At 38.0% G+C, this 27,965-nt stretch overlaps 1 protein-coding gene across 3 annotated transcripts in view; it reads left to right on the forward strand.

Moving 5' to 3' along the window:
- The window catches only part of CLIP4 (CAP-Gly domain containing linker protein family member 4), a 62,742-nt gene that overhangs the window by 4,437 nt on the left and 30,340 nt on the right, over positions 1 to 27,965 (forward strand). For all 3 annotated transcript variants that reach the window (XM_032653288.1, XM_032653287.1, XM_032653289.1), the window contains exons 2-9: positions 287 to 434; positions 8,204 to 8,343; positions 9,109 to 9,202; positions 10,275 to 10,436; positions 12,148 to 12,266; positions 15,176 to 15,412; positions 18,377 to 18,512; positions 24,338 to 24,478. In XM_032653288.1, coding sequence (XP_032509179.1) covers positions 302 to 434; positions 8,204 to 8,343; positions 9,109 to 9,202; positions 10,275 to 10,436; positions 12,148 to 12,266; positions 15,176 to 15,412; positions 18,377 to 18,512; positions 24,338 to 24,478 — 1,162 coding nt within the window. In that variant the 5' untranslated portion in view covers positions 287 to 301. The remainder of the gene's footprint in view (positions 1 to 286; positions 435 to 8,203; positions 8,344 to 9,108; positions 9,203 to 10,274; positions 10,437 to 12,147; positions 12,267 to 15,175; positions 15,413 to 18,376; positions 18,513 to 24,337; positions 24,479 to 27,965) is intronic.

Genomic DNA, 27,965 nt, shown 5'->3' on the forward strand with positions numbered 1-27,965 from the left:
TAGGAAATATATAGTAGTAGTTTTCTATTACTCCCGAGCTTTGCCTAAAAAGATTACATATGCTGTTGACCCTGAGAGACAGTGTTAAGCAATGTATATTCTTTAACAACAGTTCGCTAAAAGGAAATATTTTCCCCTTTTTCTCTAAAATAGATTTTTGACGGTTGAAGTTAAAAATGTCAATAGATTAGATATTTTTAAAAAATAGGCTTTTTGTGACTGAAGGCAGTTATTCTAAGTTGCATACAAATATAATAGATATGCTTTTCCCCCCCTTTCATTAAAGGTGGCTTTCTAGAAGATGACCATAGAGGACCTTCCGGATTTTCCATTAGAAGGAAGTTCGTTGATTGGAAGATACCCATTTTTATTTCAAGGTTCTGATACACCAGTTATCTTTTCCATTTCTGCAGCACCAATGCCTTCAGACTGTGGTACGTTAAGTTGCTGTGTTTATTTTCTGTGAACTGGTGACTTGACTTCTGTCTTACACCCTTTTATTTTTTTATTTTATATTTTTTTTGCGGTACGTGGGCCTCTCACTGCTGTGGCCTCTCCCGTTGTGGGGCACAGGCTCCGGACGCGCAGGCTCAGTGGCCATGGCTCACGGGCCCAGCCGCTCCGCGGCCTGTGGGATCTTCCCGGACCGGGGCACGAACCCGTGTCCCCTGCATCGGCAGGCGGACTCTCAACCACTGAGCCACCAGGGAAGCCCTGTCTTACACCCTTTTTGTACTCCTAATTTTTCCTGAAACCATTTGTTGTGGTTTTCATAAAACTGCTAAATTTTCCTTTTTCAAAAATAACAATTGCTTATTGCTTTTTCTGCCTCTTAAGCTAAACGCTTTATTTCTGCTGTCAGCATTTTTATTATGTAAAAATGTTCATTTTAAGCACCACGGTGGATTCAGAGGATTTTATTTTTATAATACAGTGGTGCTTAGACATCTAGCATTCTTCTGCTATTGATGTATTTATTTTGGTTAAATATATTGACTTGCTTAAAAAGCCATGTACTGAAAAAGAAAAAAAAGACATAAAAGCACAGTGCGCTAGGCATCTTTAAGGGCCCTGTTGTCTCTGCAATACTGGGATTCTAATTAACAAACCAAATAATCACTGCTGAAATGATCCAAACTTGGGTGACAATGTAACAACAAGTGATGTGTTTTAATACACAAGCAAGCCTAATTTGGATCCTGTTTCAGTTGTCTCCCATTGTAATTATCAGTGTATACACAAATAAAGTATAGTAAAACAAAACAATAAAAGCCCTGTACTTGACAGAGAGGGTGAGACCTTTCCCTGGAATGTGGTGTGAGATTGATTCATATTTAAATTGGTTCATTTAAATGTTCTTTGTAAAATGTAAATTTAGGAGTATTCTAGTTTTTAATCTATTTAGACTTATTTCCCCAGGACCCTATTTTATCAGGTAGTTGATAAAGGAATAAAAGAAAACCAGGAGGTAAGCTTGATGGATGTGTTACCTTTCTAATTTAGTTAGAGTTTTTCAACTAAAATATTGGGCCACCATTTCAAATTGTCTTTGGAGGTAGAGATAATGCAATTTTTAAATATTAGTGAATATAAAATGATTGGATTGTGAATTTGTCTTTTTAGTCATATCCATTCTAATAACTACTCATCTCCAGGTATGCTATTTTATGTGTTCAGATTCTGTAGCAGCTTGCCTTGCAGTCAATCAAAGGTGTTACATAAAACCTGTGCCTACTAGATCTTGGGAGTTATTTGCAGTTTTTACAAAAATTGACTGGATATTGATTTTCAGATATAACAAAATCAATTATGCGGGAAAAACCTTGAAAAGCACTTTGTACCTTGCTAATGGCACTTACCTCATTCTGTCTTGAGTCATAACTGTCTTATTTCCTTTCCCAGAGTGTAGCTCTTTGGATGGAGTAGAATCATGTTTTGTTTTTGTTTATCTCATTGGGCTAATGTAGTCATTTGTTGCTATTAGTTGTGCAGTGTTTGTTGAATAAATACATTGAATGAAAGGTGATAATGGATATTGTTCCCTTTGTATAAGTGAAATTAAAAATTGCCTGTATTCTTAGAACGATAGATTCTTAGAATCTGAATGGACCTGTAGTTCAGCTTTCCCTACTCATTTCCCGGTATAGAAATTATGTTTTCAGGTTCTCTGATAGATAACCATTCAGCTGCTTGGATATTGTCAATAGTGGGAAACTAATGAAATAGTCCATTTCATTGTTAAAGTTTTAGTTGTGATAAAATTGTTTTTGTATATGGACTCAAAGTATGTCTCCTTGAAACTTTGGCTAACTGGTTTGATATGTAGAACAAACACTTCTTTATATGATGACCTTCAAATATTTAAAGATAATTTGGATAAATTAGTCTGTACTTCTTTAGACTACACATTTCTGGTTCCTTCACCAGTCTCTCATTGTCAGGATTTCTAGACCCTTTTCACTCTAGTTGTTTTCTTCTTAGTATGCTGTAGTCAGTCAGTGTCCCCTTAAAATGTGGCATCCAGGGTTGTATTTATTGAGTAAGTATTTGTTGAGGGCCTGTTATATGCTAGGTACTGTCGTAGATGCTGGGGATAGCACGGTGACCAAGACCGACATTCTAGGAGGGAAAACAGACAATAAACAAACAAATGAAGAAACAAATCATAAAGATTATAATGAATTCTGTGGAGAAAAGCAACAGGGTGCTGTGGTAGAGGATAATGGATCAGAAAGGCTGTTTTAGATGGGCTGGTCATCTGGAGGATCAGAAGCAGCTGGTTGAGAGAAGAGCCTGGAGAGAAGTGTTCCAGGCAGAAGGATAGGAAATCAACGGCACAGAGTTGGGGAAAAAACTTTGGTGTTTCCTAAGAAATAATGGAAGGCCTTTGAGGCTGAGAAGCAAAGTGGTTGAAGGGCAGAATGGCAGGAGATGAAGTTGCAGAGGAAAAGGCAGGGGCCAGACCAGGCAGGATCATTTAGGCCTTGGTAGGGAATTTGTATTTTATCCTAAATGTAATGGGAGCCATTGAATGTGAGACTGAGACTGAGATTAAAATCAAGAAACGAAGAAAAAGAAACCAACCCACACAAACCAGAGCTTAGACGTTCAGCTCAGTGTCGACCCTCAAGGTGGTTACCCTGCAAGACTACAAAGCTTTTTGGACTCTTTTGCTTTGAATGCCTTCAGAGTCAGTCACAGAACACACATTACATGTATAAAAAATCCCCAAGTGTATTGTTATTAGTTTTGCATAAACAGTGAAGTTATCTCTTAAAGAGATTTAAGCAATAATAATAACAAAAAATCTTACTTACCCACATAGTTACCATTTCTAGTGTTATTCATTCCTTTGTGCAGACCAGATTTTCATCTGATACCACATTCCTTCTGCCTGAAGGGCTTCCTTTAACGTTCATTTCTTGCAGTGCATATCTGCTGGTGAGGAATCCTTTCAGCTTTTATATGTCTGAAAACATCTTTATGTCATCGTCTCTTTTGAAAACTATATTTGTTAGGTATAGAATTCTGGGTTGATAGTTTTTTCTTTCAGTGCTTAAAGATGTTGCTTCACTGTGTTCCCCCTTGTCTTGATGGGAAATGTGCTGTCATTTTTGTTTCTCTGTATGTAATGATCTTTTTTTCCTGGCTGCTTTTAAGATTTTCTGTTTATCATAATTTTACTGTGATGTGCCCTGGTGTAATTTTCTTTATGTTCTTATGCTTGGGGACTGTTAAGCTTCTTGGGTCTGTAGGTTTCAATTTTCATCAAGTTTGGATAATCATTATTTCTTCAAATACTTTTTCTGCCCCTCCTCCTTTTCAGGCACTCCAGTTACACAAATATTAGACCACTTGAAGTTTTCCCACAGCTCACTGATGCCTTTTTTTCATATTTCAAGAACTCTTTTTCTCTTTGGTTTCATTTTGGGTAGTTTCTATTGCTCTGTCTTCAGGTCCATTAATCACTTCTTCTGCAATGTCTAATCAGCTGATGATCTCATCCAGTGTAGTTTTCATCTCAGATGTAGTTTTCATCACTAAAGTTTGATTTGGGTCTGTTTAACCTTTTGAACATTTGGAATACAGTTATAATATAATGGCTGTTTTAATGGCCTTTTCTGTTAATTATAATATTTGTGTCAACTCTAGATCTGTTTTGATCGACTAGTCCCCTGATTATGGGTCATGTTTTTCCCTTTGCAGGCCTGGTAATCTTTGATTGGATGCCAGACGTTGTGAATTTTACCTGTTGGGTGCTGGATATTTTTCTGTTTCTTGAGCTTTGAATATTCTTGAGCTTTGTTCTGGGATGCAGTTAAATTACTTGGAAAGTGTTTGACCTTTTCAGATCTTGCCTTTATGATTTGTTAGGTGGTTCTGGAGCAGTGCTAATCTGGGGCTAATTACTCCTCACTACTGAGTACTCTACCCAAAGCCTGATGAATTTTTTTCTCACTCTTTTTAGCGGGAACAAGCACAGTTCTAGGCTCCGTATGATCACTGGGCACTAATCCCTCTAATTCTTTTGGATGGTTCTTTCCCTTACCTCAGGTTTTTCCTCACAAGCATATATTAAGTACTCAAGGGGGACTCTCTTCAGACCTTTGGGGTTCTCTTGCTTTGCATCTCTCTCCTGTCTGATACACTGCCCTGTGAACTCTAGCTGCCTTATTTCTTTGAGCTCTCAGCTTTGTCTCCACAACTCAAGGAGCCTGATGGGCTTTTTCTTGGTTTCCCTCTCTCCCTGCTGAAATCTGGAAAGTCCCAGGGTGGAGACATGGGGGCAGTTGTAAGACTCACTTGTTTGTATCCTGTCTCTTAGGGATTGTGTCTTTCATTAACTGATGTCCAGTGTCTTGGAAACCTCATTTCATCTCTTTCCTTTGTTGTTTTTTGGTTGTTTCAGAAATAAGAACACATATGGTCCCTGTTATTCCATCTTGACTTGGTGGGGTATCTTCCCCATCTACCCTTCACCTCCTTTCTTTTGATTAAAACTTTTTTTTTTTTTTTTTTCTGTGTGGAAGCTTAAAATTTGGGTGTAGTTAGATTCGTTAATATGTAGTATAGCATAGAGTTTAAAATTATAGGTGAGTTTGGATTATAGGTCAATCCTGACTCAACAGGATCACACACTTAACAGTTGTGTGATCTTGGGCAAAAGGCTTACTTTCTCTATTCCTTTGTTTCTTCTTTGATAAAATGAGAACAATAATAGTACCTACATCAAAAAAAAAAAAAAGTACCTACCTCATATGGCTGTCATGAAGATTAAATTAGGTAATATATGTAAAGTGCATAGAACAGTTCCTGGCACCTATTAGACACTTTATAACATATTATCATTAGTATTTAAATGAGCTGTCTGCTGTTTGTCATTATCTCAGTATATAATTACAGAAGCATTATTATATGCTTTAGTATTTATTAGGCTAGTGTCCCCTACCCCCTACTCTGATCATTATTCTTCTTAGTTAAAATGTTCTTGCTTATTTCTCTTACATTTACTGTCTAGATATTTGCTTCTCATCACGTGGTACTTAGTCTAGTAGCATTGGCATCACTGGGAGCTTGTTAGAATGCAGTCCCTGCCCCCACCTGAGACTTACTGGATTGGAATCTACATCATAACAAGATCCCTAGGTGATTCCTATCTACGTTAATGTTTAAGAAGCTCTGGCACAGATGAGCAGTAGAATAATTTTGTCTGTCTCCTCCCACAAATAAATCTAGGTGAAATTTTGATTGATTAAAATTGAAATTATTTAAAATAATTGTTGTTGGGAAAATTGACAGCCTTAAATATTTTATCTTCCAGTTCAGGAACATGATGTGTCTCTCCATTTAAGTCACCCACCACTTCAGTTTTCTTTAAATAAGCCTTACACATTTATTGGCACTTTTATTGTTATTATGTTCTTTTTCCATTGTGTTTCATTTTTTAAAAATGGGAAGTCATTTAAAAATGCAGAAAATATAGTGATAGCAAACATGTGTCACATGTATCCACCATCAGAAAGAATAATTATTAGCATAGTATCTTATTTCCTTTAGCTCCTGTTTTTCAATTATAAGAATTAAAACCTTAAAGTTGAAATTCCCTCCATTTTCCTTTCTGGATCCATTTTCCTTGCTCCCCAGAGGCAACCACCATCTTATATTTAGTGTGAAGATTGCAGACCATTTAATTATACATTTACTACATATATGAGCATCCATAAACAGTATATAGGATTGTTTTGTGTATTTGTAATTTTATGGAAATGATAGATGTTGTATATTATTCTTCAACTTATTTTATTTATCAGTATGTTTTTTTGAGACCTATCCTTATCAATTCATAATGTAGATATCAAATTCATTTATTTAGTTGTAAGAAAGCATCGAATCCATCCTATGGATATACCACTTTCTATACATCCTCTATGGAGAGATGTTTCAGTTTCCCAGTTATTTTGCTATGATAACCAGTGCTAGAATAAGCATTCCTGTACATGTCTCCTGTAGACACACGCAGAAGAGTCTGTTTAGGTATATATTTAGGAATTTCTCTACTAGAAATGCCCAATGCCTAGAAAAGTCACTGATGCATAAATATTTATTGAATGGCTGAATTAATTAGACCAAAAAAAAATTCCAGTAAACTGCTATTTATAGGAAACACACCCAAATCTTTGAGAAATTGGTATCTGTGTTACATACTGATTCTCTTCTGACTCTTCTGTTTGTAGAGGACCATTTTGTTCTCTGAGATTTTGAATAGGATATGCTTTTAGTTTTAGTCTTTCTGATTCTCTTCTGCTGGACTGCTCTACTTTTTTTTTTTTTTTTTGCTGTACGTGGGCCTCTCACTGTTGTGGCCTCTCCCGTTGCGGAGCACGGGCTCCGGACGCGCAGGCTCAGTGGCCATGGCTCACGGGCCCAGCCGCTCCGCGGCATGTGGGATCTTCCCGGACCGGGGCATGAACCTGTGTCCCCTGCATCAGCAGGCGGACTCTCAACCACTGCGCCACCAGGGAAGTCCGGACTGCTCTACTTTTATATACGTCCTTGGTTTTGTGCTTCTCCTTTCATCGTTCAGTTACCCTGATTCTAAAAGTAAGAGCTTTGTGTACATAGTATAATTTTGGAAAATAAATAAAAACACAGAGAAGAAAATTAAAAAGCCACACAAATCCTGCTACTCACGTATGCTGTTAAAATCTGAGCTCAATAGTGAATTCTCTTGGGGAGACAGCATAATAGAGGAAAGAAGATAGACTTTGGAGGCAAACCTGATTTTCTGCCCCAAATCTGCCACTTACTAGCTGTGTGAGTTTGAGCAAGTATTATTTAGTCTGAGCTTTGGTTTCCTTATCTGCAAAATGAGAATAATAATACCTGTCAGGTAAGGTGTCTGGGAAGATTTGTAAGGTGTTTGGTAAATTGTAAGCACTCAGCAAATATTGCTTCTCTAATGCTTCTCTTCTTTAGATGCTTCTGGTTTTTTAGATTCCCTACCTTCTTACAGAGTGTTCAAGATAGTAGAATCTGATTTTCTTCTATTCTCTTTTATTCTCTAGCCATAGGATGATCTGTTCTCTCTGAACCTTAAGGAAGTTTTAAAAGATTTAAAAATCATGTTCAATTGTGTCTAGTATTCCATGTCTTTACTAATATATACTCCAAAATAACCCAATCACTCTGTCCCAAGGCTTCAAAGTAATGCCTGTTTATTATAGAAAATAAGGAAAACATAGAAGTAAAAAGAATACTTAAGATTACACATTGTTCTAGTACACTGTTGAGATTTTGGCGTATTTCTTTCTATTATGTATGTTTTAATCATGGATGTGGATCTACTGTTCATGACATGTTTATGTTTTGAGAGGTGAAAATACCTATAAAATTTGACAGATTTTCTGTGCTTTAGAAGAAGTTCTTGGAAACTTCAGCGTTTAAGATCAGTACGCTCAGATTTTTGTTTCATTTGTGATAAGATGTAGTGTGATGCATGGAAATCTCATTCTCTAGCAGTTCAGAAATGCCTCATAATTTTTGGTGATCCTGACTTTGGTTTTGAGAATTGCTTACGGTAAATCTACTTTTTCTGCACCTAAAAATATTTGTGTTATTTGAGTCCTGGTCTTGTTTATTATTTTCAATATACGTATTTTGAAATTTTAATAAATTTAACTTACACCTTTTAAATTTCAAACAGAGTTTTCTTTCTTTGATCCTAATGATACATCATGCCAGGAAATTCTCTTCGATCCCAAAACTTCTGTATCAGAATTATTTGCCATTTTAAGACAGTGGGTTCCTCAGGTCCAGCAAAATATTGACGTTATTGGAAATGAGGTAAGGCATTCTTACGTTGTTAAGTCTTGTATTGTTAGGGTTGTTAATTGTATAGATGTTTTTCCCCATCTGAATGGGAAGGGAGTGATAAAGGGGAAACCTTTTAAAGATGCTGATGCTCGTTCTTCATAGGTTTTCGTGGAGCAGTGAGTTAGTACGTTCTTTCCATTACTCCCTCATGCTCCTCACTCCCTTGCGTCTGGAGTTCTGACATCTGACTCTTGGTGGGAGCAGAGGGAGCCTTCTTTCTTTGTACAAGTTGATTTTGTAAATTTAAAAATATACTTTCATGAGGAGATTTGATTACTGTCACATTTATCTATACTTTGGGGTGGCTTGGTAAAGATCTAGGCTTAAATATAATTTTAAAAAATATTTGGTTTTTTGGAAGAGGGATAAAAGAATAATGCTGTGTTCCTTGACCAGCATACTGTCATGTTGTAAGAAGAGGGAGCTTATACTTTTTAAAATACCATTACTCCCATTAGAAAGGAAATTTGCTTGTCCTTTGAGAGGTTAAGGAATATATTTGGGGTGCCAAATTACTTTGGAATACTCTTTAAGAATTTCCTTCCGTCTGGTGACAAGTTCAGTTTTCATTATTGTTGTAGGGTACAGACTTAAAATTTATCCTTAAGAGAAGCCAGTTCTGTCTACGCGTTTTACTGAGAACTAATTTAATAAGATAGACTAACTTGGTTTCCCAGCATTGGTTTGAAATCAGTAGACTTTATGTTGTAATAATATCTTCCTTGGTTTCCTCAGATTCTTAAGAGAGGTTGCAACGTGAATGACAGAGATGGATTGACAGATATGACTCTTTTACATTATACTTGCAAATCTGGAGCTCATGGTATTGGTAAGTGTGTGGTGAATCTGTTAATGGCTTAAGACATCTGTATAACTTGTTTATGCCAACCAGAGTCCCTGGGAGGGCACCTGGCTGATGATAATAATATTCCCTGAATAGGCGAGGATTCAGTTAGGTCTTCCACACACCTTGTTGCCTTTCCTCCCTTTTCTCAAGGGAGTCTTTTTAATCTCCTGTTACCTCCCAACTTTTCTGGAACAGGCTTCATGCTAGCCTGTTTGCTAGGTGAGAGTAACTGGTAACACCTGGAACCTTCTTGAGAGTTTATGGCAAGGTTTGACAATCCATGCTCCGTTTTCCAGGCAGTCCCAATCCTACAGTCCTGGTCTTTAGGTCTGTTCCTACATACATAACATATGTGCATAGTTTCCAAATTGGCATTCGCCTGTTCTTTACTATTTTTTACACCTGCCTTTTACTTAATTATATGCTGTGAACACCTCTCCCTGTTTCAGTAGTCCGATACAATGCTTCTTAAACTTGATAGTGAAGGACTCTTTTTTTTTTTCTTTCCGCAATCCATCATGGACTGATACTTTTGTAAAATAAAATAAAAATGAGTTTGTAATAGAAAAATGAGATAAAGACATAAAATACAAGCCCAAGTATTTTTCAAAAGCATAAAATTATATTTCAGTTAATTTATTCAGAAGAAATGATTACATAGGGAAAAAGAAAAGAGTTATAAAAAGTATGAATTACAGTTTGGGACCGGCAGTGGTCCACAGAGTACACTCTGTGTAGCCCTGGTTTTAATGGCTCTGTAGTATTGCATTATATGGATGTCTCATAATTTATGTAACCAGTGTCTTATTATTGTACTTTTAGGTTGTTTCAAAATTTTATTCATAATAAAAAGTGCTGTGATGAACATCTTTACAGCCAAGTGTTTATCTACCCTTGGGTTTGATTATTTTCCTAGAATAAATCCCTTGTTACATCTTTTGAGTTGTAAGTGTATATTCAGTACGCTGTTTGCATTGGCTTTTTAGATGAGGTAGTAGATGGCCATCCACTGGAATTTGTACTGAAGAAAAATAATTTAGAAAACCTTCTCTAGGTGATGTTGATACAGCTGTAAAATTTGCAATTCAACTTATCGATCTGGGAGCAGATGTTAGTTTGCGGAGTCGCTGGACAAATATGAATGCTTTGCATTATGCTGCTTATTTTGATGTCCCTGAACTTATAAGAGTGATTTTGAAGACATCTAAACCAAAAGGCAAGTACTGTAAGATCACCATTAGATGTTATTACTTGAATACTTTATTAGTGGCATAAAAATTATAATTCAAAGATACTTCTACTTCTAATCCATCTTGTTCCATGTGACCTCCAATCCCATTTTATTTTTCAGAAACAGTTTAACTTTTCTTTATTGAAGATTAGTTACTATCCTTTCACAGAAGACTTAATACAAAGAGAAACAAAATAAAGTGTTTTCTGGCCTTTTATATCTCTTCAAGTCCCCCAGTATAACATGGATTTTATAAAGTGTAATTGAATCTATGTATACTTCTTTTGTCTTACCTGTGTAGCCAGAAATAGAGCAATAAAACCTTCAGAGCTAAACATTGAAATCATGAAGAATATTTATTTTAGGTGGCATTCAGTTCTGAAATTCTGTGATTCCATTAAGGGATAGATTTTCATTTTTTTTTTTCTTCCTGTCTTGATGATGCTATCCTAAAATTGAACATCATAATGTCTAAATCACAGTCCTGTATTTAGACATTCTCTCTGGGTCCTCTCAGGGGGGCAGTTTCCTTTTGAGAAAAAAATGAGGGCAAGTGCAGTAGTATTACTTTAAAAGTTGTATACAGTGTTTTCTCCATTTGTAGAAGACTTGTTTTAGAGATGGCATAGATAACTTTCCCAGAGTGTCTGTTTCTAACCTCTGCTTTGTATAATTGTCCATCTCCTCTTTACCTTTTTACTTTTTCACTTTTTGAATGATGTTAGGAGGAAAGCCTCTCTTGATAGTACAGTGTCTTTAATAGCTCAGGAGAGTGTCCTGAACATGTCTTAGTTTGTTTACAATTGTAGGTAGGGTGTGGGATGGTGGAACTGTAGTTAGATTAAGGTCGGATTGGCAGAACCAGAGGTATATTAAACCCATATTCTAAAAAACAGTCAAAATGGGATCCCCAAATCTGGAGTATTTGCTGTATAGCATCGTGATGATTTGTTGAAAGTTATTAAAATGTTTTTAGAATTGCAAGATTCCCATTCTTATTGTGAAGTCCAAATTCATTTGTTGAATATTGTGAATGCAGTATGTACGCATGATACATATGTTTAATTAATCGTTAATTTATTCCTGTCTTGAGAATTCTCCATTGTTTTACCTACTATTTTTTCCCTGAAGAGGCAGATAGTAAATATTTTAGGTTTTGTGGACCACATGGTCTCTGTTGCAGCTACTTGATTCTGCAGTTGTGGTGTGAAAGTAGCCACAGAGACTATGTGGCTGTGTTCTAATAAAACTTTATTTACAAAAACAGATGGTGAGTTGGTTTTGGCCATGGCCATAGTTTGCTAGTCCCTGACCTAAACCCTACTACATTATAGTTGTCATGGCAAATATGCAAGAGGTTTAATGAGAGAGTGTGTTAAGATAGTTACTTTTACAAGTATGAATTATTGCCATTAATTGCTTTAAAATATAGTTTAGTTTGTGATGGTTGGAAAACCCATCATAATATCAGTCCATTTGATAGTGAAATTTTATCGTACTAAGAAAAGAATTAGTTAAGTAGGTTGTAATATGAAGAGTTTGTTCCATTGTGAGAATCGTCCTTTTAGTGGGTTGGTTTAAGTCTCCTAAATAGCTAATACCCCTCCTCCCCCAAATAAACCCAACCTGTCTCCTTTTACATTATACTCGCTTAATTTGAAAATTTTGTCAATACGCTTGCGATGTTTAATTGCAGATGTGGATGCCACCTGCAGTGACTTTAATTTTGGAACAGCTCTGCATATTGCTGCATATAACCTGTGTGCAGGTACTGTGAAATGCTTATTGGAGCATGGAGCAAACCCTGCATTTAGGGTAAGAGGTTAAATTAAAAGTGAAAAATATTAAAAGAATAAAAACATCTAACATTATCTCCCAGGAAAGAGGTGAATCTGGATGTTGTTGTAGAACTCTTATATAGGTAAATAATTTATGTTTTTGCGCTGCATGTAAAGAGTAATGGTGATAAGCTTTTATCTCAAATAAATTTAAGGCATAGCAGTGAATTTCAGTCCTTTTATATTGATAAGCTCTATAAACCTTACTTTCCTTCAGATAAGTAAAATACTCTTTAAAGTATCATCTTTGAGTTTAAAAGGATCTTTCATTTAAGCTTTTGGTATATTTATAAAACCTTAGCTGTTAAATAGAAGCGCATATATTAAAGTTATATTTCTGTATTAAATCATATTTTAAATTCTTTTGGAAAGAAGTTTTATTTCAGACAATTTAAAAAATGCATATTTAACAGTGCAGTAAATCTTCAAATCATTTGGTATTTTGTTGTCTTCCCAAAAGTGGCTCTCAATGTTCTTTTTTGTTATATTGATAGCAGTGACTTGCTCTGGCAGGGATTCTTAATTGGGTCTGTGCCTTCTCTTGAAGGGGCAGGGGTGGGCAATGTTAGAAAAAGCCTCTTCCCTTCCTCATTTCCTCGCTCCCTCTCTGCTTTCCTGTTTTCCCTTCCCTCCCTACTTATTTGCCCCTTTTCTTTCTGTTTAACCCCATTAATTATTTAACCAACCCCTTTCTTCCTCCTTCCCTCCCTCCTTCGTTCAGGTCCTCTTGTTTATTGGGCACTGGGAGAATACAACAACAAATACGTCTCTGTCCTCAAAGAGAATATTGTCTAGAGGGGAGGACAGACAAGAGAGCAGTCAGTTTTACTGTAGTGTGTCCTGGCAAAAGTGATGTTGAGTGCTTAAACGTAGTTAAGAATTAACCAGGTACAGGAGGAAGCTGAGAAAGGCATGTTAGGCAGAGAGAGTAGCGTGCACAAAGGCTGGGAGATGGTAATTCAGTTTGGCTGGAGTGTGAAGGTGATACGTGTTTGCTTTTGCTAGTACAACGGTTGACAAGACCCTATTAGTGGAGAGAATATTTTGAACCCAGTAAGTTGCAGTGAAGTGTGTCATTGAGGTAAATTACCAATTCAGGCCCTAAAGAATTAATAGATTACCGAATTTTGGAGGTTAATACTTAAAAAAAAAAGCAGTCAATATGTGGGTCAGCAGTTGCCCTTGGATCAGACCCTGACAGCCACTACTTTAGAAGAAAATGGAATTCTATAGCCAATCATGAACAAGCCGCCTTATGTTAACATGATATCATTGTTACTTTATTATTATTTAGTATTTTTTAAACAGAAGTTTTATTTTATATAGGAATTGATGGAAGTGTGTGACTTACTCTAGAAAGGTGAGGACTTAAAAATCTGAAGTAAATATTCATTGTAAATATAGCTTATTTACAACTTATCATGACAGGTTTGTTGATTAAAAAAAGTTTTTTTCCCTCTGTCTTTTTCTCAAGAGTACGATTAGCGCTATAGGTATTTTCATTACATTTTGTACTTTTTCTTTGAAAAAAAAAAATCGGGGATCAAAATAGTTCATCACTGTCCCAGAAATTTGATAATATGTCTTCCTACCATGTTTTTACTTAGGACGAAACTGACTTGAATTTTAAAATAAAAAATGTGAGGCACTTGCAAACTAAATGTGTTCTAAAAGCCTCATACTTTTATCCATATGGATCATTTGAAGATAATTATTAGAGGAGAAGGAAAGGGAAAAAGTTTTCTGAGCAAAAGAATCTTGGTTCATCTTATTAAGAAAAGATTACAGTCTGGAATCTTTCTGATGAAGCCTGAGTTTTTGGTTAGGGAACGTAGAAGAAAGAGAACTTGTTTGAGGGTAGGACAGCACAGAGCAGCAGAAGGGCTGAGAGTCCAGTGGGTGCTGGACATGGACTGCAGTGTCATCCCTGCAGTAATTATGGAGATGATGCTGAGCGAGTCGTTCATCTCTCCTTGCCTAATTTTCCTAATTGGCAAACTGGAAATGGTAGTGATATCTTACTTGTTTAGTTGGTGTCTTCTGCTACAGTCCAGACTCTTAACAGGTAAAAATTTTTATCTGTTTTATTCACAAGCTTTTTCTTGCTGTGATAACCAAATGAGATAATTTATATGATAGGATTTTGCTTATATAAACACTGTGCAAATGTTAGTGGGCCTGTGACTGCCCATTTTTGCTTGCTGCAGGATAAATCCCAGCCCAGATTTTAGAAGTATCAAACCTATAGATTCTGTTCTTAAAATCTGAGTCACTCCATGAGTGGGCAGGATGGGTCGAGGTCACAGAGCCAAGGTGGCAGCTCTGGGGGAGGGGAGGGAGTCTCGGGTCTGGGGTTGGGAAGCCAGGCAGTCCTGTGACTTCTGTCTCCAGCCTGTGAAGCCAGGCTCGCTTCCCACTGACTGCCTTCCTGCTCTTCCCCGAGCCTGGACCTCGGTCCCCACCAGCTGAGCTGCCGTGTGTTCCCTCACCTCCCTGGACCTCTGCGCCAGTGCCTCTCAGCAGCGAGGCCCTCCCTGACCCCTGTGTGTGAATAGCCATCTCTGTGCCCGTGTTCCCTGTCCCCCTTAACCTGCTTTGTTCTCTCTGCCACTTTTTACCCTTTGATACACCATACGTTTTATGTGTGTGATTATATTCTGCCTCTCACCAGGCTGTGTGCTTTTTGAGGGCGGGGCTTTTGTTTTCTTCACTGTGTGCCTTTAGCACTTAGAATGGTGTCTGGCAGGTGGTAGAAGTTTAGTAAATATTTTTGAATAAATAAATGATAGATGAATTTAACTTACTTTTTCCAAAAATACTTTTATATGACCGTGTAGAGCTCTGAGCAGATATGAACTGAAAAATTTCTCTTCTCTTTATTTGTAGAATGACAAAGGACAGATCCCCGCTGACGTTGTCCCAGACCCGGTCGAAATGCCCTTAGAAATGGCCGATGCCGCGGCAACTGCTAAAGAAATCAAGCAGATGCTGCTCGATGCGGTGCCTCTGTCATGTGATCTCTCAAAGCCATCGCTTCCAAGTTACGATCCTGTTACTAGCAAGGTGATGCTGACGTCACTTGGCCTGAAGCTGGGGGATCGTGTCGTTATTGCAAGACAGAAGGTATAGTCAGTAGCTGCAGTCTCTAAAGCGATGTCCAAGGTCATTATGTGGCCTGTGTGCCAAGGGTGCAGTGTGGTTTTGTGTTGTTTTTTTTTTTTAAGTTCCATATGTAGGTAGAAGGATACTTAATGGAAAACCTGAAACTTAGATGCACGGTTACTATAAAGCATAATTTAAGAATATAAGCTATTCAGACTGAATAACGAAGACATCTTTATTTGAGTGGGAGAAAAGTGGAGCATAGTGGAGCTGCCGACTGAATTTAGAGGCCTCAGCCTGCAGGTCTTCCCTTGCAGCTCCCCGCTCACACCCCTCCTCAGTCCAGCCTGCAGGTCTTCCCTTGCAGCTCCCCGCTCACACCCCTCCTCAGTCCAGCCTGCAGGTCTTCCCTTGCAGCTCCCCGCTCACACCCCTCCTCAGTCCAGCCTGCAGGTCTTCCCTTGCAGCTCCCCGCTCACACCCCTCCTCAGTCCAGCCTGCAGGTCTTCCCTTGCAGCTCCCCGCTCACACCCCTCCTCAGTCCAGCCTGCAGGTCTTCCCTTGCAGCTCCCCGCTCACACCCCTCCTCAGTCCAGCCTGCAGGTCTTCCCTTGCAGCTCCCCGCTCACACCCCTCCTCAGTCCAGCCTGCAGGTCTTCCCTTGCAGCTCCCCGCTCACACCCCTCCTCAGTCCAGCCTGCAGGTCTTCCCTTGCAGCTCCCCGCTCACACCCCTCCTCAGTCCAGCCTGCAGGTCTTCCCTTGCAGCTCCCCGCTCACACCCCTCCTCAGTCCAGCCTGCAGGTCTTCCCTTGCAGCTCCCCGCTCACACCCCTCCTCAGTCCAGCCTGCAGGTTTTCCCTTGCAGCTCCCCGCTCACACCCCTCCTCAGTAGTGATTCTCCCACAGCTACTACTGCACAGAAACGGAGCAAAGGTGACCCTCACTGTTCCTGGGTGTTTGGCTTCTTGATCCCACAAACAGGGAAATCTTAGATATGATTTCAACCTGGTAATGAAAATGTATGTGGGAAAGAGGACTCCCAACTCCACCCGACTGAAGATTCTCTGGACACCTCTTTCTCCAGAGCCTCCGTTTCCAGGTGGCTTTCACTTGTTGCCCTTCTCTCTTTATAAAAACCTCACATGGATGGGAGAGCTGTTTTTCTCTTTTTAGGGCCAATTGGGAGCTTGGTATGGAGAATGGGACAGGGAATTTGCGCTTGCATGTGGAATTTCTAAAATAGCTACGGCTAAATATCTGGGTGGGTTTGTGGGGAGTGTTATGCACTTTTCTCAGAAAACACTGAAATTTGAACATTTGAGTTACTAAGAAAGTTGCTTCAAAAAGGAAGGTAAGCTACAAACTATTACACTGAGAATGACATTTACCAACTTCCACAAGAATACATTCATGGACATTTGTTAGTTTTCCGTTGTCCTATCTGTGGAGCTAAAATACCAAGAAATTATGAACGCATAGCATTTTCTCCCCTTTGGATTAATATTCAGCTTCTTTAGTATTCCTGTCCTACGTCTGAGAATGGACTTTTAGAAGAGTTATTCTGTGTTTTATTTTACTACTTTTTATTTTGAGTAATTTAAAGCTATACAAAAGTAGAAACATATAACGAACATGCGTATATCAGTCGGCAGTGTTTACCTTTGTCACCTCACAGCCAGTCTTGTTTCATTTATATTTACCCTCAGTCTATTGCTTGTCTTTTCATTCTCTTAGGACTGTCTTTCAAAGAGCAGGCGTTTTAAATTCTCATGAAGTTCATTTTATCAAAATTCTATTTTATGGATTGTGTGTTTAGAATATCTGAGAAATTTTCTACTATGTTTTCTTTTAGATGGTTACAGTTTTAGGTTTTATATTTAGTTTTACATTTAATTCTGAGTTAATTTTTGGATAGAGTGCTAGGTATAGATAGGGTTTGTGTGTTTAGTTCTCTGTGTTTCTCTTTTTTTTAAAAATAAATTTATTTATTTTATTTATTTATTTTTGGCTGCATTGGGTCTTCGTTGCTGTGCATGGGCTTTCTCTAGTTGCGGCGAGCGGGGGCTACTCTTTGTTGCGGTGCGTGGCCTTCACATCGCAGTGGCTTCTCTTGTTGCGGAGCACAGGCTCTGGGCGCGTGAGCTTCAGTAGTTGTGGCACACGGGCTCAGTAGTTGTGGTTCGTGGGCTCTAGAGCGCAGGCTCAGTAGTTGTGGTGCACGGGCTTAGTTGCTCTGCAAGATGTGGGATCTTCCCGGACCAGGGCTTGAACCCATGTCCCCTGCATTGGCAGGCGGATTCTCAACCACTGCGCCACCAGGGAAGTCCTGTATTGCTGTTTTGGATGGAATATTTTATAAATGTCAGGTCAAACTGGTTTATAGCTGGTTTCAGGTTTCAGTTTTTCTGTATCCTTACTGGTTTTCTGCCTTCTTGGCCTGTTGATTATGGAGAGAGGTGTGTTGAAGTCTCACTGTGATTGTAGATTTGTCTCTCTTTTTAGTTCTATCAGTTTTCACTTCATATGTCTTGGAGCTCAGTTGTTAGGTACATATAGATTTAGGATTCTTATGCCTTCTTGGTCCGTTGACTCTTTTATCATTATTTAATGTCTCTTTTTATCCCTGGTAATATTTTCCTTCTTCTGAAGTCTACTTTGAGAGAATGTTTTTTTTTTTTTTTTTTTTTTGCGGTACGCGGGCCTCTCACTGTTGTGGCCTCTCCCGTTGCGGAGCACAGGCTCCGGACGCGCAGGCTCAGTGGCCATGGCTCACGGGCCCAGCTGCTCCGCAGCATGTGAGATCCTCCCAGACCGGGGCACGAACCCGTGTCCCCTGCATCGGCAGGCGGACTCTCAACCACTGCGCCACCAGGGAAACCCTGAGAGAATGTTTTTGAAAGACTTCCATGATAAAGTTGCAAGAGTGGGAAACTTAGAATTACTGGTAGTACTCAAAAGTTACTCTGATTTATATTTTCTTTAGGTTGGAACATTAAGATTTTGTGGAACAACTGAATTTGCAAGTGGGCAGTGGGCTGGCATTGAGTTGGATGAACCAGAAGGAAAAAACAATGGAAGTGTTGGGAAAGTCCAGTACTTTAAATGTGCCCCCAAATATGGTAAGTTAGATACTATCTAATTTAATGAGAATTAATTTAAAATAATAAAATTTTACTCTTTTATTATTTTTAAAATAAAACCTTCTCCCCGGTTACTTATGTAATAAATGAAGTGACTGCCCTTTTCTTACTGTGAGCAATATTGTGCTTGGGAGAGGGTGTCTTACTAGGAGGGCACCTAGCTCGGGAGACCCTCCTAAATCCTGCTCATGGTGGTGTCATGACTGAAGGAGGGATTTTATTCTTTATTACCAAGGAAATACAGAGCTCTAGAGGTTGAAAAACTTGAAAAATTGAAAAGCAAGTGAGGCCAACTTAATTACTGTGCTCCTGAGCTGGGATGATTTTCTTTTTCAGACAAATGTTTGCTTTATTTTACATTCTCTGTTTCTCTCGTATACACACACACACACCTTGACACATTGATTTCAGTTTGCTTTTGTCACTTACTATGTTGTGAATATTTTTCCTTGTTGTGAAGTACTTTCCCAGAACATTAATTTCCCTGGTTGCGCAGTATTTGATCTTGTAGCTCGACAGGGAAGGCAGTATATGGTACAGTGTTGAAGAGTATGGGCTTTGGAGCCTGACTGCTTGGGTGTGAATCAGCTGCTCTACCTACCAGCTGTGGGACCTTCTTTCTCTTCTTGTGCCTCAGTTTTCTTCTGTAAAATGAGGATAGCAATACCGCAAGAGTTCATGTGGGAATTAAATGTGTTGATAAATATATAAAGCACCTAGAATAGTGCTTGGTTCCCAGTAAGCACCCCCCAAAATGTTAACTATTTGCTAGCTGTTATGAATTTATCAAAATCACCAGTTTCCTTTTGTCATACACTTAAGATGGAGCCTCATTTTGGGGTATATTATTAAAATTTTTGTTTATAAAAAGTGTCCGTTACGTTAGATTTAAAAAACATAAAAAAGGAGAAAAAAAAATCACCTGTATATATTTTCTGTTTACTTTTTCCACAAAATTTGGATTATATATAGTTAAATAGTCTGCATTTTTATCTGACATCCTATTATAATTTCCTCAAATCTTTAAATATTGTTTGAAAATGTGATTTTCTATGGCTCAATTTCCTTTAATTTTTCCAATTTGATGGGTGAAAATTTCTGTTTAAATTCATGTTATTCTGACTGTGGTGAAATAAAATACCTAAAATGTTCTATTGTAGCACATGTATTTTTTGTGTTATCTTGGCAATTGCCAAGAAATAATTATTCATATTATTTGCCAATTGAAAATTGGGATGTTAGCTTTTTAAAAAACTGATGAGTTTTTAAAAAATAAATGCATCTTTAGGATATGAAGCCTTTATATTTATTACAGATTTTTTGCCCAGTTTGTCATTTGCCTTTGAACTTCATTTGCAGTGTTTTTGGGCATGTAGTTTTATGCAGTTAAAAGACTTTTCCTTTATAATTTCTTATAACTGCTTTTATGCTAAAGTAGATAGTTCTTCCTAATCCAGAATTCATTATAGGTTATATATTTTATTCTTTTGAATGTTTTAATTTTTAAATACCACATTACTTAATTTGGAGTTTATTTGGTTAGTTGTATAAGGATAAGAATTTAAGTTTAGTTTTACTCTATTAGCTAATTTTGGCAACTGTCAAGCAGACTAAGGGCAAGATCAAGACCATTAGCAACACAGAGCAGATGTAAATCAGAGCCATGAGAAATGCTTAGATTGTAACAGAATGCACGTGGCCTCCTAAATCCCATCATTCCAAGGAGAGGCATGCTTGATTAGGACAAAGATGGGTACGCAAGGACCCTGTCTCCATCCCCTTTTACATACTTTACGGCAAGTTGGGGGGCAGGGGTCATGTGTTGGATTATATAAAAATGGGAATAGCCCTTCCTGCTGAGCCAGCTCAGTAGTCTGAGCCAGATCTTTGCTAAACTGTCAGTACTTGAGGTGTGGGGAGCAGGAGAGGCAGAGAACCCCCTGACTAAGCAGAAGCCAAAGCATTTGTCTCTTTTCAGCAACAGTTTTTTGGGTTTTTTTCCTCTCTCTAAATCTGTCACTTTCGCTTTGGCTTGTTGTACTTCCTTTAATATAAATTAAGTTCTTATAAATGCTGTAGTCTGTTTTGGGATTGTTTTGTCCCATTGATCTATTAATTGTAGCACATATTAGATTGTTTTGATTGTAAAAATTTTATAATAATTTTTTAAAGATCTTTTTAAAAGCAGCTTTTGGTTCATAGCAAAATTGAGAGGAAGGTACAGAGATTTCCTGTATACCTCCTGCCCACACATGCACAGTTTCCCCTTTTATCAACATCCCTTCACCAGAGTGTACATTTCTTACAGTGGATGCACCTACATGGACACATCATAATCACTCAGAGTCCATAGTTTGCCTTAGGGGTCACTCTTTGTGTTGTATATTCTGTGGGTTTGGACAAGTGTATAAGGGCATGTATCCATCATTGCCATATTATAGAGTGTTTTCACTGCCCTGAAAATCCTCTGTGCTCCACCTGTTCATCCCTTCCCACCTCAGCCCCTGGCAACCATTGACCATATTACTGTCTCCATAGTTTTGCCTTTTCTAGAATGTCAGATAGCTGGAATCATAGAGTATATAGCCTTTTAATAATGCCTTCTTTCACTTAGTAATTTGCATTTAAGTTTCTTCATGTCTTTTCATGGCTTGATAGCTCATGTCTCTTTAGCACTGAATAATACTCCATTGTCTGGAGGTATCACAGTCCTCCATTATTTCTCCATTCACCTACTAAAGGATATCTTGGTTGCTTCTAAGTTTTGGCAGTTATGAAATTTTTAAAATAATTTTTAATATTTGGTAATACTATTTTTATGTCTTTTAATAATCACCAAAGTGAACACATATACCTAGTTTAATAAGTTGTATTATAAGGTTTACTAAAACAACAGCTAAACCCTCTCCTGGCTTGCCCTTCCTTACTCTGAGACCTGTTCTTTAGAGGCAAGAACTTTTTTGACTTCTTTAGATGTATCTTCTGATGTTCATATTCATATTTTAAATAATATATGAATCTTTCCAATTTTAGACATCTATTGACTTCATACTATGAAGAGAAAGATTTGGTGTTCGTACTAAGTCATTTTTTTTTCTTGGTTTACTTACTTGTTTTGGTGGAGCACATCCTTCAGTAGCTTTTTGACAGAGGACTCATGGGGAGTGAATTTTTTGAGACTTTACATTCCAGAAATATGTTTATTTCTACCCTTACACTTCATATGACAGTTTAGTGGGATAAGGAGTGTTAGGTTGAAATTCACATTTTTTCAGTATTTTGAAGGTGATACTCTGTTGTCTAATGCAGTTTAGCAAACTTTTTCTGTAAAGGGCCAGGTAGTAAATATTCTGGTTTTATGGGCCATACAGTCCCTTGTTGCAGCTATTCAGCTCTCCTGTTGTAGTGAATAAGCAGTCGTAGACAATATGTAAACAAATGGGTGTGGCTGCGTTCCCACAGGATGGTACAAAAATAGGCGGTGGGAGGCTGTGGCTCTCAGGCCATAGTTTGCCAGCTATCATCTTGAGCTTCCACTGCTGCTATTTAGAAGTTCCAGAGTCATCCTTTCTTCTGTTTTTGTCCTTTTCCCTGTTTTTGGAAGCTTCTTTGGAAGCTTTAGCTTTTTTTCTCTTTTTTTTATCATTTTCTTTTTTCTTTAGAGTTTATACCATTTTTATTTCTTACTAAAATTTTAGTGGAGTTTTGGGAGGAATTGTGGTTGAACAAAATGGATCATGTTTATCCAGAAATTCATTACTCTTCTGTTTAAAAGTAATTCTTCCTTATGTGTTTATTTTTAGTTAAGCCTTATCATTGTATGTCAAGATCTGAGGAGAGTCCCATCAGTACTTTGAGTAGCATGAGATTCTGAACAGGAAGGTTAACCCATACACAGTGCACACTTTGGGCTTTGATTATATCCAGTCAGTCATTGCTTTAAATTTAGTTTTGCTTTTCCCAAATGATTTAGTTAATTAAAAAAAAAAAAACAAGGAGAAAGAGCTATGTAGTTCATTCATTGAATGATATTATTGTGACATTAATGACACAGGTTTGAAAAATAATTTATGGTCTGCACTCAAATATGTTTTGGTTTTCTATTTTTTACAGTCCTTCCTATACCCACACATACAACTTTTCACAGATATAATCATAATGTAATCAAACATACAACTCAATTTTTGTTCTCTTGATTTACTTTTCATATATTTCTATATTTCTACATAATCTTTATTGTTTTACTTATTAACAGTGATGTCATAGTTCGTAAACATAGTGGATTCATTTATTCTATTGCCAAATAATTGTTTTCTCCTACTTATAGTATTGCAGTGATGATATACTCAGGTATGCAGTCTTTTCCTCCTATTTGGATTATTTTCTCGTAAATTAATTTCCAAAAGTATGATTGGGTTATAATAGTAAACTAGAAATTGCTTTGGCTCTTGAAGTCTATCTTCTCCTTATAATATGCAAACGTAAGTTTGTAACCTTGTTCATACTTCTTAAGTATAAGTATTTCCTTATAATTAATGCCATAAAGTAAATTAGGTCAGAATTTTTGTCTTCAAGTAAGATTTTACAAATTTACATCCCACAGTATAAAATAATTTATTTCTTCAAACCCTTGGCAACACTGGATGTAATCATCATCAAGCTTGAGTGCGTGTGTGTGTGTGTGTGTGTGCATGTGTGTGTATTTGGCAAGGAAAATAATTTAGAGAAAAAAATAGGCGGGGGACAGAAGAGAGAAAACATTGTGGAGAAGTCAAAAGAGCTAGGAAAATCAGGAGGAAGGATTGTAGAATCTGATGGAGGAAAGAATTTCGAGATTAGCAGAAAAGTAGTATAGTTTGCACTTGTTAGCTATAAACAAAGAACTCACTTTTTGTAATCTTGAGCATTTCATCAAACCTATTTTAAAACAGGTTGTTTTAATGTATTACATTTTAGTCATAATGTGTCTTTGTTAGATTAGGCGTAAACACTGAATGGTAGTGTATAATGTACATATTATGTCTTTAGTTTTTCTTCTTAAATGTCTTAGCCAAATAATCTTGGTATTTATAGTCCATATTCACTATTTCTAATGTCTGTGCATATTTATATATACTGTAATTTTATGCCTGGATAAATTTCTTTTTTAGTGGAATTTTATACTCCTAGCTGCAGCAAACAGGCAGCCCCCTCCCCCTGTCCCCACATACCTTCCCACACAACACACACTGTATTGTTTCTGTTGTCAGTTGTCAGAAGCTGAGGACTAAGCCTCTTGGGAAATTATATTTTGTACTCAGAAAGATTTTTTATATCCCTACTATGTGTAAGGCACTATAGTTAGGTACATTGGGGGAATGCAGAGATGAGTATTGGATTTTGTCTTCTAAAGTCTGGAAGATAGATAAAACATGAACATAAAAAGCTATAATATGGGAAAAAATATGTTCTAAGGAGCTATAGATAAAGGGACATGAGGAATAGTTGTTGTACTATATAGTGCACTGTTATTTGCCAGTACTTAGAAATAATTATAATTCTTTTTTCCCTGAGTTTCACTTAGTGCCTCATTATGTTATGTGCTTCTTGAATTATTGTGTATGTTGTTAGTCTTGACAGCTAGATTTTAAACTCTCTGAGGGCAAGTACTGAGTGAGACGTACTTTTTCTCTGTCTCTCACTACAGGGCACCTAGTAGACACTAAAAAAGAACGTAAAGATTTATATTACTGAATGGCTGTACTTGTCCTTTTATTTGAAGTGCTTTTAATTGCTTAACACTAAAATTCTGCATTCTCTCTTAGGTATTTTTGCACCCCTTGCAAAGATAAGTAAAGCAAAAGATCGAAGGAAGAATACAGCACACACTCCTCCTACAAAAGCTGTACCTCTCGTCAGGTCCCAGAAGATTGATGTAGCGCATGTAACGTCAAAAGTACATACTGGTAGGTCAAACCAGAAAATTTGATATCTTGTTCGTGTTTTGCTTTTATCTGTGGAATGCCTTATATTTAAATTGCTTCACACTTTTTGGTTAGCTGCCTGTGAAACCTGCATTTAATAAAACCTGCAAAGTTCTTGGTTTATGATTTTAATCCCTGACAAGCGTTTTTCAGATTTGTTCCTTCCTTTTTTTCCCTTCTATTTCCATACTTTTATCACCTCCAATCTAACCTCAAAGCTAGACTTCTGTACCTCTGATAAGTATTTATGCAACACAACTAGCTTTATGTTTCTCACCTATTCAAGAATTTTAGTGACTTTTTTTTATCAGAAAAAGTCTTGACTCTTGAAACTGGCCGTCAGAGACCTTTCTCCACACTTACTGCTTCGCAGTTGAGCTGTGGTTTGTCACGTCTCACTGTCCTTTGTGTACATGGTTCTCACTCTTCCCGTCATACTTTCCCTATCTCTCTGGGCAATATTTGACTTCTGCCTGAGGTTTGAGTCATTCTTTACCTCCTTACTCACACTCACATCCTGTTTCTCCATGAAAACCTCCCTGATGACCCAGCTCACTTCGATCTCCTCATTCTCTAATTTCGTATACACTCTAATCCGTACCAGCCTGTTGCTATTTGTTATCTTGGGTTTTGTCCTCTGATTGCTTTATTTGGGTAGATCTTCTATTCTGTTAGAAAAATCTTCAACTTTAAATGGACTGTGAGAGCATTTTGTACTTTCGTATTCACCGCAGCACATAGCACAGAATAGGTGCTTAATAAATGCTTGCTAACTCATCAATAACTGAAGCAGAAAGGCACGCTCCCACGACTAAAGGATTTTGTCTACAAATTTGGTTGGCCTTTCTGCTCTGTTCCACTGGCCTATTTGAATATCCCTGTGTTAGTACTGCACTTCATAATTACTATAGTTATTATTTTTTTCTTTTCTTTTTATTTTTTTTGCGGTATGCGGGCCTCTCACTGTTGTGGCCTCTCCCATTGCGGAGCACAGGCTCCGGACCCACAGGCTCAGCGGCCATGGCTCACGGGCCCAGCCGCTCCACGGCATGTGGGATCTTCCCGGGCCGGGGCACGAACCTGTGTCCCCCGCATCGGCAGGCGGACTCTCAATGACTGCACCACCAGGGAAGCCCTATAGTTTTTTTTAAAAAATAAATCTTGATATCTAGTAGAGGAAAGCCTCCTATCTTTTTCTTGAACAGTGTCCTGCCTGTTTGGCCCTTATACATCAAACTTCCTTATAAATTTTAAGTTGTTAAGTTTCTTTAAAAAAAATCTGTTGAGAGAGGGATGGGGGGCTGGGCGAAGTAGGTGAAGGGGATTAAGAGGCACAAACTTGCAGTTAAGAAAATAAGTCACGGGGATGGAAACCTACAGCATAGGGAACATGGTCGGTAATGTAATAACTTTGTAGTGACAGAGGTAACTAGACTTATTGTGGTGATCAATTCATAATGTATATAAATGTCGAATCACTATGTTGTACATAGTACAGCTGAAGCTAATATTTATGTCAACTACACTTCAATTAGAAAAATAAAAAGGAAAATAAATAAGGTGATAAATATATCTCCAGGGCAAGAAACTATTATTTTGCAAGTACAAACTGGAATTATATCTCAAAAAAAGTGCTTGTCATAAAATTAAAAGTTTTTTTTTTGCTCCTTAATAGAAAGTTAACTTCTAGACAGGTAAATTAACAAATTATGTTAATGTTATTTTTAGTGTCAAAGAATAAAAAATATCCATTGAAGTTTTAGTTGGTGTTACATTTAAACCTTAAATCAGTTTGGGAACTGACATCTTCACAGTATTCAATCTTTTAATCGTAAGCTTGGGATATTGCTTTATTTAATTGGGTCCTTTAAAAATATCTCAATAAAATTTTATGATTTTCTCTACAGATATTTTGTACTTGTTTTGTTAGGTCTATTCCTAGGTACTTTAGACTTTTTGATGCTCTTGTAAATGGTATCCTTTTAACTTGAAACCCAGAAGTACACAGCAGATACGGAAAGAAGCTCAAAGAGAAGCCCTCTATTTCTGGTCTGAGGAGCAGGAAAGGGGTCTCCTGCTAGACAGAAAGTGGAGGAAGTCCCTGTTTTCTTTTTTGATTGCTCTTTTTACGTCTTTGGTTCTTTCCCACCGCAGTCCCTAGGCAGTCCTGCATGTTGTAATAGCAGCAGGGGATGGCCACACACCTAAAACCCCAAGGGAGGGGAACCCTTGTTTCTGGCCAGAGAAACTGTGGTCCCAGGAACAGGGATGGAATCCCCATTAGTTTTTCTTCTTTTTTCTTACTGCTTAGCCCCATAGGCAGAGTCAATCTCAAAAGGTTATATGACAGGGGCTCCCCTGGTGGCACAGTGGTTAAGAATCCGCCTGCCGATGCAGGAGACACGGGTTTGAGCCCTGGTTGGGGAAGATCCCACATGCCACGGAGCAACTAAGCAACAAAGCCACAACTACTGAGCCCGCATGCCACAACTACTGAAGCCTGTGTGCCTAGAGCCCGTGCTCCACAACAAGAGAAGCCACAACAGTGAGAAGCCTGCACACCGCAACAAAGAGTAGCCCCTGCTCGCCGCAACTAGAGAAAGCCCACGTGCAGCAACAAAGACCCAACGCAGCCAAAAATAAAATAATAAAAACAAATAAACAAACAAAAAGGGTATATGACAGAGCAGGGAAATTAAAGCCTAGGCATTCTACCCAGAGTATCAGGAAGGAGTGCCTCTGGGAGCAGGAAGGTGTCAAGGAGACCGTGGTGAGGAAGGAGCTCAAGAAAGTGATCTCAGAATGGCGGTCTTACTGCCAGGATGTGTGTGCATGCGTCTGACCACGGGCCTCGGTCTGCACAGACCACTGCCCAGGTCTCAGACTGACTACTGGGTGGCACAGCACACGAGACAGATCCCAAATAGGCTGTGGCAACTGAACTGACATTGGAGCCACAGTCACAGAAGATGGGTAGGAACTGCCATCCTGAAACTAACCGCCTGCTAGCTGTCGAACGCCTGCTAAAACAGAACAGAGCAAAACAGTCAGCACTCTCCATAGAAGTTAAGCAAGACCCAAGTCCTGTAAAATAGTGTTCATACTGTACAGGATACAGTCCAGAATTGCTCCAAATATGAAAAACCAGGAAAATCTCACCAACTCTCAAGGAAAAAGACGATCAAAAGATGCCAACCCTGAGATTATACAGACGTTTATCAGATAAAGATTTTAAAGAATATATTATAACCCTCTAAGTATTAAGGGTGAACCCTCTTGAGACAAATGGAATAATTCAGCAGAGACATGAAGGTATAAAAAAAGAACCAATAATTCATATACACACGTACACACACACGAGTACAAGTAAAACTGAGGTAATCTAAGATTGGTGGATTGTAGCAATGTCGGTATCCTGGTTGTGCTTTTATGCTATAGTTTTGTAAAATGTCACCTTTGGGGGAAACTG

This window comes from Phocoena sinus, chromosome 13 (assembly GCF_008692025.1).
Source record: "Phocoena sinus isolate mPhoSin1 chromosome 13, mPhoSin1.pri, whole genome shotgun sequence".
In the NCBI taxonomy this organism is placed as follows: domain Eukaryota; kingdom Metazoa; phylum Chordata; class Mammalia; order Artiodactyla; family Phocoenidae; genus Phocoena; species Phocoena sinus.